Raw genomic sequence first — 15559 nt, 5'->3', positions numbered from 1 at the left:
TTAATCTGTCAGGAAGTTTCATATCAGCGCACACTCCGCTGCAGAGTGAAAATCTCATTCTGGAAGATTTAAGTGACTTTGAATGTGGTGTTATAGTCGACGCACACGTGATGGGACACAGCATCTCTGAGGTAATGATGAAGTGGGCATTTTCCTGTATGACCATTTCATGAGTGTACCACAAATATCAGGAATCCGGTAATATATCATATCTCTTACATTGCTATGACTCGAAAAAGATCTTGCAAGAATGGGACCAACGACGATTGAAGAGAATCGTTCAACATGGCAGAAGTGCAACCCTTCACAAATTGCTACAGTTTTCAACGCTGACCCATCAGCAAGTGTCACATGCAAACCATTCAATGAAACATCATCGATATGGGCTTTTGGAGCCAAAGGCCCACTCGTGTACCCTTGATGACTGCGTGACACAAAGTTTTACACCTCGCCTGGGCCCTTCAATGCCGACATTGGTCTGTTGATGACTGGAAACATGTTGCCTGGTTGGATGAGTCTCGTTTCAAATTGTATCGAGCGGATGGACATGTAAGGGTATGGAGGCAAACTCATGAATCCACGGACCCTGAATGTCAGCAGGGGACTATTCAAGCTGGTGAAAGCTCTATAATGGCATGGGGCATGTGCAGCTGGAATGATAAGGGACCCCTTATACATCTAGATACGACCCTGAAAGGTGACATGTATGTAAGCATCCCATCTGATCACGTCCATCCATTCATGTCCATTGTGCATTCCGACAGATGTGAGCAATTCCAGTAGGACAACACGAATTGCTACAGGGTGGCTCATGGAACACTCTCCTGAGTTTAAATACTTCCACTGGCCACCAACCCCCGCCCCCTTAGACATGAACATCACAGAGCATATCTGGGATGCCTGACAACATGCTGTTCAGAGAAGCTCGACCTCCTGATATTATTTCGGATTTATGGACAATCCTGAAGGATTTGTGGTGTCAGTTACCTCCAGCATTACTTCAGACACTAGTTGAATCCATGTCACGTCATGTTGCAACACTTGTACTTGCTCGCAGAGGCCCTACACGATATTAGGCAGGTGTATCAATTACTTTAGCTCTTCAGTGTATATTCAGGCTACAATGGAGTTACGCACTAGTATAGAGCACATCGATGAGTGGATGTCTAACAATAGACAGACTGACAATAAACACTAAAGATATCACGAACGTCACTATTCGTTTTTCTCGTATCCTAAGTCTTCTACATTGATACTATTTTAACATTCCATTGCATCTTGGTTGGGATTGGGATGGGGGGGGGGGCAATTATTTATATATTTTCGATCGAAAATAAATGTCGTAGTTTTGAAATTTTGTTTCTCTTCTCCCCACTTTACCACATAAAACTGAACATACGCTATAAAGTTTGTTTGGCCATTAATAAACTTTATCGTTTTTAGTTCCTCATTTCTGGTATGTATACATTGACTTTTTATATCGCGGGTGGTAAGCAATAACTACACTATCACTGTTAAGTACTAGGCAAAGCGAATGGCATAACGTACGTCTGAATTGGCCTCGTCTTTGAAAAGTATGTTACGTGCTTGATCTTTGGTGTTATATTTCTACTCTATGGTGCTAACAATGATCTCTGGGTGCTAAGAGCGCCTGATATCTGTGACGAAAGCGTTGTCAAATGTCAACGATATTTGTGTGTGTGTGTGTGTGTGTCAACTTTGTACGATGTTCTAGAGAATTCGCGAGAGAGCGTAGAGAGGTGAACAAATATATCTAATATCTTACTGAAAGGTTTCTGGGTACCTAGTGCTGTTGTGTCGTTTGAAACTTTGCTTCAGTTTTCAATAAGTGCGAGCGTGTGTAAGATATTTTTATTCTTATTTGCGGTAACAGATAATCACAAAAGGAAAATGTCTTATATGTTAGGACATCTTCATAATGGATGGCAGGTAGACCAGGCCATCTTATCAGAGGAAGATAGAGTTGTGGTACGTACGTATAGTTGTTGCACAAGTGTTTAAAATAGAAATGTTTGAATTGATCTGTGCAGTACGCTACATCTTTATAGTACTCAGCCGTGAAAATATCATGCAGGCTAGGAATCAGAGTTTCTTCGGAGACTTTAACCGCAGTGTTTATAGACTTGTTCATTAATTTTTTGTTAAAACTGTAAACGATAGATTTCTGTAGATTTTCGTGCTGTCGAAAACGTGCTTATTGTGTGTATAGTTTGTCACCTTGTTTGGTAGCTATAAGAAGAATTGTTGCATGCTTCTGGCAGTTATAACTGTCTGCAAACTGTAGGGAGATCTTACTTAAGTGCAATTAAGCGTAACTTAGTCGTTGCAAGGCAATTTGGCATCCCATGTTTGACGCTGTGGGAGTGTTCTCTCCAGTATCTCGTGTGGTGCTTTAATTCCTGACCATCCCACGTTTACGTTTCTGATTAATATTTTATGCGCAACGTCAAAAACTATGGGACAGACATACGCAAACAACTCCCGATGTTAATTGCGACCATCCGTCAACCATAACAGTACCATTTTGTAGTTGTCACTAATGGGTCATAAGATAATTACATGCATTGATTACGTGAAGTTCACAAACTAAAAACTATTCCGGTGCCCTTCAGTAGTTACTTAACCTTTTCTCCGTGACCCCATGAAGTACTGTGGTTCCATTTCTTTTACCTGTAACCTGACGGCAAATTACATACAGAGACCGATGTTCATTTTAATGCACGCTGGAACTCACCAGCAGGAATTCCTTTGAATGCTATAATTTTCTGTTTTTCATGTTATCCGGATAGTCCAATAGCTATTTCTTAGTGACTGGTGTTATTACTAGGTCTGTGTCATTTACCAGTCGTGATTGGACAGACCTGTTAGGGTTACATATATAAGATTTGGTTACAATGTTCAGTGTGTATTCACAGTAAGTTCAGATATAACACATTAAGACAATATTATTTTGTCTATTCACTTCGGTCAATATTGAAAAATTCTCCAGTAGAATATAATGGGTGTTCTTTCAAGTCCTGTGCAGTTGTCCTTTTGAACAGCCCTAGTGGCAGAGGCTGCACTTCTCGGTCCAGTGTATTGTGTATTGCATATTTTTAGGGCAACCACTGGAAAACTGTCTTGGGTTCCAGTCAGTCAACAACTTGATACTTCAATGTTCTTCATGTTGTGGGTGTCATGATTATGTATGTCTTGCCTCATGCTGAAATCACCTTGGTTTTCCTTTAGGCTGCACTGCTGATGCATAGAAACACATATTGGCTGAGTACTGTCATTATCCCTAACCTGGTAAATATAGGTTTGCAGTACTCCTGTGTTTTACTTGAAGTAATGATCCTGACAACTTTTGTAGCATTAGCACCTTATAACCTGCAGAGTGTCCCCATAACAGCAGACTGTAATTATTATGGCTATGAAAGAGTGCATAATAAACTGTTAATAGGTATTGGTCAGTTAATGTGCCTTTTAGTTTTCGTAGCAGGTATAAAACACGAGAGAGCTTGGAACACACATAATCTGTGTGCTTGTTCATTGTCAGTTTGCTGTCTATCATGAAGCCTAGTAGTTAGACAGCCTCCATGTTATCCTGGCAGCCAACATTGCTGAGACTGCTTATCATGTGTTTTTTCTCAATTCATTTTATTTTCGATGAAACACTCTTTAATACTTTCCAAGAGAACATCTGCTGCCAACAGAGCTTGTTCAGCTGTTTACCCTTTGGCAAAAAGTGGTATCATCAGAAATCTGAAGAATGTTGTAGGTACAACCTATATTATTGACATAGATAAGGAACAGTATGATCCTATGGTGGATCCCTGGGGTGCATCCTACTCCAATTTTTGCTCTTGGGGGGTTGCTCCATGGACTGATACTATTTGTCTTCAGTTTTCAAGACAGGATTGAAGAGTAGCTTGGCCACACCTTCAGTACCATAACACTTGAGCGTATTAATCAGTGTCTTAAGTGAGATGCAAACAAACACCTTTCTCAGATCGCAGAATGTCAATGCCACACTCTTTATCTTCAAACACCTTCCTTATCTTTGTGATTAAGACCAATACCACTGTAACTGTTGACTTTCCCTTGCAAAAACCATGCTGTGTGCCCTGGAAGAGTTTGTTTTCAAAGTAAACTTTGAACTGGAGTGTTAAGTTTCAGCATGTTATAACAATAATATGTGAGCATCTTCCCCACACACAGTTACTGACGGTACATGTTACTGTAAATTTATCGCCATAAGAAACGGTTCTAAGTTAAAGATAATTTGCTTTACTTTTGGTGACCTAGTAGGTTTTATTTTAATCTTGTTTTATCAGAATTTAATTTCAGTGGTAAGCAGATGTGTAAATTGATGTCTGAATAAATATGTGCGGTGTTATGTATTTCATGGTAATATATGTAACATGCCATAAAGTAAAAGTTCAAGACTTTAGCAATCAAGTGAGCACATACAATCAATGACACGGAATGTAATGTATATAAAAAAAATTGCCACTTTTACTGGAAGTATCCTGTCAAGGTACAAAAGTCAAACAACTTCGGATACTGAAGTACACTCTGTAATCTCTTCTACAGTCAGTGCCTCCACATCATTGAGAAGAGGCTTAAATGAATATCTAAGTACAGGTGCAGAGAAAACGACCATATTTTCCAGACCTCACGAGTGATAACAAGCTCTAATAGGTGCTATTTCTTGAGGTTTGTCCCATTATCAGGAGTGTGCTGTTGGTGCACAATTTTCTTTTCTTCTTAGACTCTTAGCTAGCTATTCATTGTTTGACACTTGTGACTCTGATATCTGGTCTTATTCAAATCCAGGAGTGCATATAACACATCAAAAGTGAAAACAAATAACTTTTATCGTGCTCAAAACTGCTTTAGTCAGCTGATGCACTTCTTGCACATTTCTAGCAGTGATTGTCTGCAGTTTTACTAAACTGCAAATTTCACGTTTCCTGAGCCAACGATAATGTTTTGTGACGTAGTGATCACTGTACAGGCCACCCCAGTTGTTCTGAATGGATTAAATACATCATGGTTTGATTGTTGTTAAGTTCAGTAGGCAAGTGGCCATTTTTATGTACACAAGTAATTTTTTTACCTCATTTATAACTATCAATTATGGAGCTATATTTATTTGCATTACTTTCGAAAGAACATCCAAAATACCATACATACAGACAAATCAACACACACACACACACACACACACACACACAAGACCTGCTGTTTCTCAAGGATGCCTTTTGGCTGAAAGCATAAATGGTTTGTAGTCTTCTCATTGTGCTTGTCTGCGACTCTGTGCCTTGGGGATTGCCTTCTCTATGTGATAAGTAGCAGCCTATCCTTTTCATAATATTGCTGTTATTCCAGCTTGAGATTTGTAATGTAAGACACATATTAATAACTATTGACAAGTCTACCTTGTACCTTGAAGGTAATAGAAAAGATGGGTACATGAGAGCCATAATCAGTCTCACAAAATAAGTTTCTTAGACAAGTTCAGTTTGAATATAAAAAGGGGGTCTCCACAGAACACATGGCTTTCCAGTTAACATATCAGATTATACAAAATTTAAATGATTAAATATTGCCAACTGGTATTTTCAGTGTCTTATCAAAAGCATTTGAAAGTGCAGTTCACATATTCTCATAGTGAAGCTCAGATATTAAGGCATCAGAGAGCTTGCAAGTAAATTGTTTTCATCTTATCTAACTAAAAAGATTATCGCACCAAGAAACTGAGGGAATTTACGCAGTTAGAGAAAGCATCTATAGACTGGGATAATCACAATAGGTGGTAAACGTTCGTGAGATTTCTTCACCCGAATGTGGGACAGTGATATGCGACATTGATATCTTGTTACTGTTCAAACAAGTTTTACACATTGTCGTTGAAGGCCTCTTTGAAGGCTATTGTCAGTGGCACAGAAATACAATAAGTATATAGTTAAATTTTAAAAATGAAGTTTGTGTCATAATTCAACAGTTATAAAAAGTCAGGAATTACTTACAGGTCAAAAAATTTGGTACATTGCTTTATGAGAGTAATTGAAACTTGATGTTTTAAGAAGGAAGTCCTTTTAAATCTTCAGTTTGAAGTTTGTGGAGGTTGCAGTGTTATCAAGTGAGTGAATTCTATATTTTCATTCTGTGTCAGCAATGTATTATTCAAATAATTAATCTTAAAAGTAACATCCTCCATAACTGTCAGTGTGACAACTTAATAATTCTCTCACTAGTTTGAATGCCCAAAAGTGAGTGACGGCTAGCAGTAGGCCTAATTTGTAAGACTTGTGCAGTTCCATTGTAATACTGAAATGTGATATTTCTGTGAAGTTATTTGGTTGTGATTTGAGGGGATCATTTTAAAGCATTTAGTTTACTTAGGGGAGAGCTGGATTAGAGATAAAAATTTACAAAAAGTTACACAGGTGAAATATCTGATGTACAAGCTTCATATGTTAATGTTATACTGTATCTGGAATTCTGGATGTGGATGTATGATACCGAGACTAGCTTTATGCAGATGGAATCCTATGGGATTTTTTAGCTTCATTCTTTGTTAAGCTTACCAGTTTGTGCTTAATGCAGTCATCAGTGTATCAGTATTTGTTACATGTATGTTTTGCTTGGTGCACCTTGGAGTAAGAAAATAATAGTAAATCCATTTATTACAAAATTAGAAAGCTCTCCTAGAGTATGTAGCCATGTTGAAAACTTGGGTATGTACATAATTACTGATATCTAAAGCTGCATTATGATTCGTAGAACAGTTGCTTTTTACTTTCCAAATGTATAATGTAATTATTTCAACAGGTAATACGTTTCGGCCATGACTGGGATCCATCTTGTATGAAAATGGATGAAGTATTGTACAGTATAGCAGAAAAAGTGAAAAACTTTGCAGTTATATACCTGGTAGATATAACAAAGGTTCCTGACTTCAATAAAATGTAAGTTCAACAAAAAAGAATCAATATAAGTAAAGTGTTGGTAGTTTTTAGTAATTTTGTGTAAATAGTGTTGTGAAACAATGTAACAAAATCTGTTTCAAAAATAGCGATGTCTTTATCATACTCCTTTAGGCTTCTGGTTTCTACAGTAATGTATTCAGAACTGAGTGGTTGGAATTAAGGAACTTTGTCTCCTCCCATTGCTTAACTCCATAAAAATCTTGTATTAAATGCCTCCTTTATTGCAATGATACTTCAAATATGAGGGTTGGAATGTAAAATAGTGGCAACTATTTACTCACAACCGATACAAGAGTTACTTGTTTGCACCTGTTCCTGTCCTTCAAAGTAGTCATCAGCATTGCGCAGAACCTGTTGCCAGCAATGTAGAAGGCGTAGTATACCGTTAACAAAGCCTGTTCTGTTGATGGTGCGAATGGAGCAGTCTGCTGCCTGTCAGATCTCTGAAACAGTTCTGAAGCGAATGCCACGAAGTGGTTCCTTCATCTTCAGAATCAAATCAGTCACAAGGACTTGCGTCCAGGGAGTGAATTGGATGGTACAGTACTTCAGCCCAATCGACCAGAGCGGCCATAGCTTGCCCTGTATGCGCCTGCGCATTGTTATGCAGAATGTGATGCCGCCAGCTTTTGCAAAGCTGGTCGCAGGTGATGCCACGGAGGAATGTAATGCATTAGGATAATGCCATCACAGTCGTACACAAGAATCACCATAACTTTAGACCACTCCATTGGCACCATCAAGAAAACAGGCTCTGCAAACAGTATGCTACGCCTTCCACATTGCTGGCAACGGGTTCTGCACAACACTGGTGACTGCTTTGAAGGACAGTAACAGGTGCAAACATGTAACACTTTTGTATCGGTTGTAAATAAATAGTTGCAACTATTTAAGTTCCAACCCTCTTATTACATTCAGTTGATAACGTAAGCTGGTACTGGGTGGCATGCTAAAACACAGCTAGCTACCAACTTGGCATTCAGTGCACCAGCTCTCTGTTGTGGCTATTCATTATTTACTCTATGAACAAAAGAGGAAAGATGCACAAGAAAGGAAATCGCCAGATAATTCCCATACTGTTAGATAAATTGGACAGGTAGACCTGACAAATTGCAAACCTAGCAGTTGAACCCAAGAGGTGTGGTGAAAGTGACAAGGAAAGCTCAACACTTTCTCACTCTAAAGTGAGCCTAATCATCCAAATTAATCTGATGTCAGCATCAAGACAAACTAATATTACAATTACATCCAACACTCGGCAAAAATCTGGAATGGGGCCAGAGGCATACTTTTGTGTTTCATGCAAGAATATTGTCAGCACTTGCTGTGTGATATGATGGGTGCAAACAGAGGTGTGTCAGCTGTTTGTGTTACTCAGCCAGTGAGAGAACTGCAGGTAGACAAATTGTTTCAAAGTAATACATTTGGACAAAAGCATGAAACATTGATGTAAGTAAGAATCATAAATTTATTTACCCTTTGTTTGAGTCAACAGTTACCTAAACTGTGTTCGTATCTGCAAACCAAAGACAGTGTCGCAACCCATGATATACACAAAAAAGCAGTGAAATATTTTGTGTTGCTACACAATTGACTTGAGCAAGCACACTAAGTGGATCAATGTGTGTGTTTTTTTTTTTAATTTAATCATTTAGGTGGTAGGTGGATCAATGGTTTTTTAATTATTAATAATAAACATTGATTCACCTACATTCTCCCATGATTGGCTTAAAAAGTTTTTATTCACTTACTCAAAGAGGTGGCTTTTGCTGCACTTCCAGATGATTCCACCCATACAGATCATTGACTCTGTCGTTTCACCACCACATTTGATACATTTTTGTATCTCTGCAATTAAACCTTTGACATGTACTGTGACATTGCCATGCAGAATCAAATCACTGAAATCAGCCTAGTGTGTAGCACTCACTGTCATCACAAAAAGGTTCTTTCAAAACTCACTAATACACCAAAAAAAAAACAAAAAAAAAACAGAAAAGAACACAATGATTTCAATTTCGACACTAGAAACACATTGCCATTGTTATCACCTCTCATTGGTTATGTTAAAGAAATGTCCCATTGGCTATGCAGAACTGACACATTGTCAACCTATCAGCAGTAGATAAAACCTGCTGCTGGCTCTGATCTAGACTGTAGCCCAGCTCTCAGATAAGTAATTTTAGACAAGACACAGAATTTAGGGTTACATAGTAAGAAATTATTCAAGGGAGAGCAAAGGGAGGGTCATTAGAGAGCACTTATGATGAAATTGAATGTAAATTCCAGATGAAATCCTCTGAATTTCAGAACATTTTCAACAGTACACTTGTTACACACACACATTGAATTTCATTGTCTGCCCCTATAGTGGTCTTCCTTTCTTGCATTGGCACTGTTAAAGAATTAGTTAGAATTAGGAAAGAATTAGTTACCAGACCATTAATACTAGTTGGAAGACATTGGTTTGAATGCAAATGAATAAATCAATATAGGTATTAGCAGTAGTCTTCTTCTGTCTTCCACACTGCTTTCTCAAAATAAACTCTGCATTATTCAAAACCTTGTGAAAGGAATTTTGAAAATTACGGTGGTAGCAATTTAAGGCAACCTCTCATGAGCCAACACAATAACGAATATTCTGTGAACGTCATCAATAACATCCATTAGCTATGTGAAACTGACACAGTGCTACCTTTTGTAGTGTAGAGGAAAACTGCCATGACTGGCATTGCTTGTTTTCTAGAATTTAGCCCACAAAGTATTTGAAGTGTCGAGAATATCATGAAAATATATTGAGAAAACTATGCCTTAACCTCCACACTTCATTCATCAAAATGTGTGGTAGGTATAATGCCTAGCTTTCCGTAAAGAAAATTGAATTCCACTGCTGAAAGTAATCATATCTTTTATTGATTTAAAAGAGGACTAGAAAAAGCAAGAAACTCCCGCATTGGTGGTTTTCCAAAATATTCAAGAAAGTAATAACCGAAATAGCAGTGTCACTTTTAATCAGTGCATCATACTTAGTTTCAGGATTGCTTGACTGAAAATCCCATTTACGCGTTTAAGCAGCTCACCAGCTGATATACAGGGTGTATGTAAAGTCCGGGAACACTTCCAATTATTTATTGCACAAGAACTAAACATTGTACGGATATCATACATAAGTCATTATGAAGAAAAACCCTGAAAAAGTTTTTTCATATATACTGCCACAGCGTAGTTCGGTAATTTTCCAATAGTCAGCACTAGTCACAAACATGGTGAATTCAGGTGCGGTGCGAGCTTTGTGTGTTGAGTCCATGAAATGGCCTTCCCGATCACTGGATCTCACTCTGTGTTACTTTTTTCTGCGGGGACACTTTAAAGATCTGGTGTATCTACCGCCTCTACCATGTGATGTAGCAGAGCTCCAGGAGAGGATACGGGAAGCGACTGTCATAGTCGACAGTGCATGCTGGGACAGGTATGGCAAGAATTAGATTACCTTATTGAGGTCTGCTGGGTCACTCATAGTTCACATATCCAACGTTTGTAAAAAAAAAAAAAAAAAAAAAAAAAAAAAAAAAAAAAAAAAAAAAAAAAAAAAGCTTTCAGAGTTCCTCTTCAAAATGCAATATATGACATCTGTACAATGTTTAGTTCTTGTGCAATAAATAATGGAAAGTGTTCCCAGACTTTACATACGCCCTGTATTTTGCAGTGCATCAAAAGTATTTGATACTATAGATAATGACACTACTAGAAAAGCTTAAATGTTTTCGGCCGTTATTACAGGTGCCTAGTTTGTCGTATTTAACATTAAGGATGCAAAAAGTTATAGTGAATAACAGAAAAATATAGCAGCATAGACGGTAGTGCAACAATTTGCATTTGTTTCACTGCCACACAGTTCCAGCTGAGGGGTAGTTGGGATATTTGTTTAAAGATCAACTTTCACAGCAGCTTTGTTTCTGTTGGAGATAGTTTCAGCATTCTGTGTGGCTTGTGGCAGAGCTACAATAATACATGTTAAACTATGTTGTAGCTCCTCACACAAATCACAAAATAAATCATTTTTGACTATTTATCTTATCTTGGAGATGATGCTTTTCTGAATCATTGGGAGACCTGCACTCAACAAACACACCATGAACAGTGTGTTGGAGAATACATGCTGCATCAGAGTCAATTTGCAAGTGATCCATGGCAAGAAAGATTTATGTGCTTGAATTTCACCACTTTTCCTTGTGTCCATTAATGAAGGAATGTGTGTCCTATACTGAAAAATTAAGGTTTTGTGATTTTTGGGAGAGAGACTCAACACAATTGTGTCCCTGAATGGAGTTTGTTAGGGCTTTGTGTAATGTTTGTGTATTGATTAAATAAATCAGTTGTAAAGCATGGTCTCCTTCTAGTATTCATACTTGTTAAGATTGCAGACCAGTGAAAAACACTTAAGTATTTCTTGTGTGATGGGCAGCTTCCTGGGTTCATTAGACTTCCTTAAGTTTCTTCAGGTAAATTTGCCTGCCTTAAGACTAACTCGGGGGTGTCCCCATTATACTTAAGCTAACAAATTGAGTGGCTTTTTCCGTGATGTTTGTCTCCTGCTTCATCTGCCAGTTGACTACTGTGACTTTCTTTAGTAGTTTATCCAAAGGTCTGATGGGCTGCCTTGTATTCTTGGTCTTTCCTCTGAGACTCCATTGTAGTACTATCTTTCGGCATCTTCTGTCATTTCTTTGTGCAATATGTCATGCCAGTTTCCTTTTTAGAGCCTTTGTCCTTTCCACAACTTCCAGAATTCTTGTTATTGCTGTTATGTCTTAGCATTTTTCTTACTTTAGTGAAACTGATTGGCCTTTCTGTATCTCAGATCAGTTTGTAATTTTCTTTTGAAAAATCAGTTTCACAGCAATATGCCATGATACGAATAACTCACAGTTCAAATCAAGTCTTTCAAAATCTGTAAAAGCTGTGGATAGTGGCATTTCATGTTAACTGGCTCTTCTAATTACTTTACACTACGGTTAATTGTGATACACAGGGGAATCCGGCTTGTTAAATGGGTTGTGCATCTTCTAAATGAGCATAGACGCAATTTGTCGCGACTTTAGTTAAAACTGTGTAGATAACAGGGAGTAAACAGATGGTACAGCAGTTCTTAAAATTGTGAATAGTTGTTCTTAAAATTTAACGTCAAGGTTGTAGTGAGGAGTCTGATGTTGCTCCTCTGACTGATATTGTGAAACAAATTTCTGGTTGTGAACATGTAGATGAGAAATGTATCTGAGTACTTAAATAGTGATGCCTACAAACCAGAATTTAAGTAGGTAAGTGATGAAGTGGGTTAGATAGAGGAGGATATAAACAAGGTGATTGAGGAACTCATTATCATGCACACTGAGATACTGGAAAGAATTGATCAGTTGCATAATGACAAGCAAGTAATGCATACCTAATTCGAGTGGGCTTCCAGATGTGACATGTAGCATGTTTTATAAATATAGTTAAAAGCAGTTTCCGGTAAAAATGAATAGTTTTGGTTATTTGTGTTTTCAGTTATCCAAGCTGCCTTGGGTCCCCATTAACCCAGATAATTGGGAACTTCCTGTATCAAAATCTTCTGCATTATATTTAATGGAATGAAACAAAGGTAAAGTGTTCACCATGTAACTGAGACATTGAGCCCATAAACAAAATTGTATTTCTCAAGTCTTTCCTCAGAGGTTACATTGCCCTAACACTGCAGCCCAGGTAGACTTGAGAGAGGTACAGTAAACATGATTTTTTTACATAGCCACAGAAAGAAAAAAGGTCAGCATATGAGTAACATTTTATATCATACTTTATTTTGTGCTACGATAAATGATGGTTACGCATTTGAGACTGGTTTCAGTCATCCTGGATGGGGCAGCTTGACCGCCCTATTTTTTTCCCCCCCAAAAGTCAAGCTTTTTAACTATGAATACCACAATTGTTTGATGTTCCATTTGGAACATTGACATCTATTAAACTCGGGCATACTAAGAGCAACATCACAATTTGGGCACCACCAAAATATTTTTTCCATCTTCTGGTTCGTACTGGCATCAACACACACTTTGCAAACACATGCCGAGTGCAGTTTTGTTTCTCTGTTGGTGGAATCTTCTCAGAAAAATGTCAGTCATTAAATTTGCTTGATCCAAGACCTGGGAGAGAATTTCTGCACATATTGTCTCTTTATGCAAAAGAATTATCTCAAGTGTGTCAAACAGGAGAGGTACAATTTTCTTTTGATAATATTCCATTCAAGATACAAACACATTTTTTATGCTCACTGTAAACAAGTAAAAGATTAATATTTTCCATTGTTTGAACTGCATCCTTATGAAAGGATAATAAGCAGTCATTTGGTCTCATTTATACACTCACGTTTTGTGACTTCTTTGATTTAGTCAGTGCCGCATGCCCTTCCCCAGTCTCCTTGTGAGTTGATAGTTTCCTCTGTTCTGCAAGCAGTGTGGCATGTTGAAAATATAAAACATCCTATGTTCCTCTCTGTTTTAAACAGGGCAGATGTTCCCATCTGAAAACTGTCTTTTTTTTATTCTTGGCTTTACAACTGTACATAGAAAGAGCTTTTCTGTTTGGGAAGCAAGTGCCTATGTCTTGTGCTCTGATACTCAAACCCTGCAGGTGATGTATAATAGTTCACCAGTAGTCTGCTCTAAAGTACCGTAACACCTGACTCCTGTGCCGCTTCTTTCAGCATTCTCCTCCTCCTCCTCCTCTAGTACATATCTGGTTGAAGCATCACACACAAATTGATGCCATACTTATCTGGTTTGCATTTTATGTAAAGAGGCAAAATGTATTCACCCTCAAACCACACATTCTTACATCAACTGTCATATACTTTGCTATCTGAAAACTGTTCATTATGCAAGTAGTGGCCCAGCAAAGACATAGATAGCAGACTAAAGCAGTACGGGACTCAGTGGAGTGCAGCAACATACAAAGTGCCGTTGTGGAGTACAGATTTGAACACAGTGGTAGCACAATGCAGACCCTTCATTGTGCAGTGGCGGCCACAACTTTATTATTATTATTCACACACAATTTAGTAGTGAAAAACAAAGAAAAATAGAATGTCAGCCTTATTTGGAAATGAAACAAGTCATAAGGTACTCAAAGGCATTTTCTATCAACATGGTGAGTCTCAGAAAGCTTAAGTTTCAGCACCTTCCATGATTCACATTTTAAATAGATTTTTATCTGCTGACCTTATAACAGGCATTGTTACTTATCACCAGGACAGTGGAACTTACGAATTACATTACTACAAATGGTAATTTAATAATAACCAATACATTTTATAGTACATCTGATAACTTGATTTCCATGATAAAAGTAAAAGGATGTGGACAAACTGAGATCTCCTGTTCTTTTTTGCAGGTATGAACTGTATGATCCATGTACAGTAATGTTCTTCTTCCGGAACAAACATATAATGATTGATCTGGGCACTGGTAACAACAATAAAATAAATTGGCCACTGGAAGATAAGCAGGAGATGATTGATATAATAGAAACAGTGTATCGTGGTGCAAGGAAAGGGAGAGGTCTTGTAGTGTCACCAAAAGACTATTCAACAAAATACCGTTACTAAATTTTGCTTTGTGCTGTGGTATAGAAGATCTGTGGAACATGACACCAGCTGACTCTGTGTGTGTGTGTGTGTGTGTGTGTGTGTGTGTGTGTGTGTGTGTGAGAGAGAGAGAGAGAGAGATGGTGATGCCTTGCAGTGTCTGCAAGTATTTTTTATTTACTATAATGGAAACCATTATATTTCTACTTACACACTTTGTTTTAAAGGTGTATTTGTTGTGTTCAATAAAATCTATGTAAGTATTATATATAATTTTGGAATTTCCAATTTGTGTCCCCCCTCCTGACCATAGGTGCTTAAACTTCAGGCAGACAGTCTGTTCAGCAGTAGTATGGCAAGGAGAGAATGAACTGTTCCTGAGGTAAAAGCTTTTAAATTAAGAAATACATGTCTTTTGTGTATCACTGTAACTTGGGAGACTGGTACCAGTTCATCAGATCAGTGTTCATTTGTAAAGGCAATATTATTCAGTAACCCACCTGTCTTACAATGTGTGTCCTTGCAAGCAAAAATTAGATATTTCGTTTCATCCATCATCAAGTGTTTAGTAATTGTTTGTTAGAATATGAAGGGGTTCAATCATATCAGAAGTAATTTGCATTCTTTGTGGCCAGTAATAAGTCATTTTTGTCATTTGAATAAATAACTTCCAAAAATAAATATTTGTTTCATCAATTGCTACTCCAAAGTTAAAGGACGCATGAACATACAACTTATCATGGTAGACGAAGCATTGATAAAGAAACTTATTACAACGGAAACAATTCTTCAGTGGGTTGACTATTGGCTATTGACTCAATTAGTCAGTACTATTTAGATAAATTGTAATAAGTCTTCTTTCAGGTATCAGCCCCATCAAGAATGCCAGTTAGGTGCCCACATTCTCAGAGGTGGGGTTACCATGTTTTGAGGCTGTATCAGT

General features: G+C 37.7%; 1 protein-coding gene across 1 annotated transcript; it reads left to right on the top strand.

Moving 5' to 3' along the window:
* The first annotated feature begins 1693 nt into the window (after window positions 1-1693).
* On the top strand, window positions 1694-14873 carry LOC126198662 (thioredoxin-like protein 4A). The gene is made up of 3 exons (XM_049935141.1): window positions 1694-1989; window positions 6841-6977; window positions 14424-14873. Exons 1-3 carry the CDS (start codon window positions 1912-1914, stop codon window positions 14635-14637), a joined length of 429 nt encoding a protein of 142 aa, XP_049791098.1. The 5' UTR covers window positions 1694-1911; the 3' UTR covers window positions 14638-14873.
* Window positions 14874-15559: the final 686 nt, after the last annotated feature.

This window comes from Schistocerca nitens, chromosome 8, assembly GCF_023898315.1.
Source record: "Schistocerca nitens isolate TAMUIC-IGC-003100 chromosome 8, iqSchNite1.1, whole genome shotgun sequence".
Lineage (NCBI taxonomy): Eukaryota > Metazoa > Arthropoda > Insecta > Orthoptera > Acrididae > Schistocerca > Schistocerca nitens.
This window is presented reverse-complemented; position numbering and strand designations above follow the sequence as displayed.

Excerpts from the sequence above, each read along its gene's own strand:
- LOC126198662 (XM_049935141.1), top strand. The coding sequence starts at position 1,912 with ATGTCTTATATGTTAGGACATCTTCATAATGGATGGCAGGTAGACCAG. Across the intron at positions 1,990-6,840 it reads CAGAGGAAGATAGAGTTGTG|GTAATACGTTTCGGCCATGA; the intron begins GTACGTACGTAT and ends TTATTTCAACAG. Across the intron at positions 6,978-14,423 it reads GTTCCTGACTTCAATAAAAT|GTATGAACTGTATGATCCAT; the intron begins GTAAGTTCAACA and ends TCTTTTTTGCAG.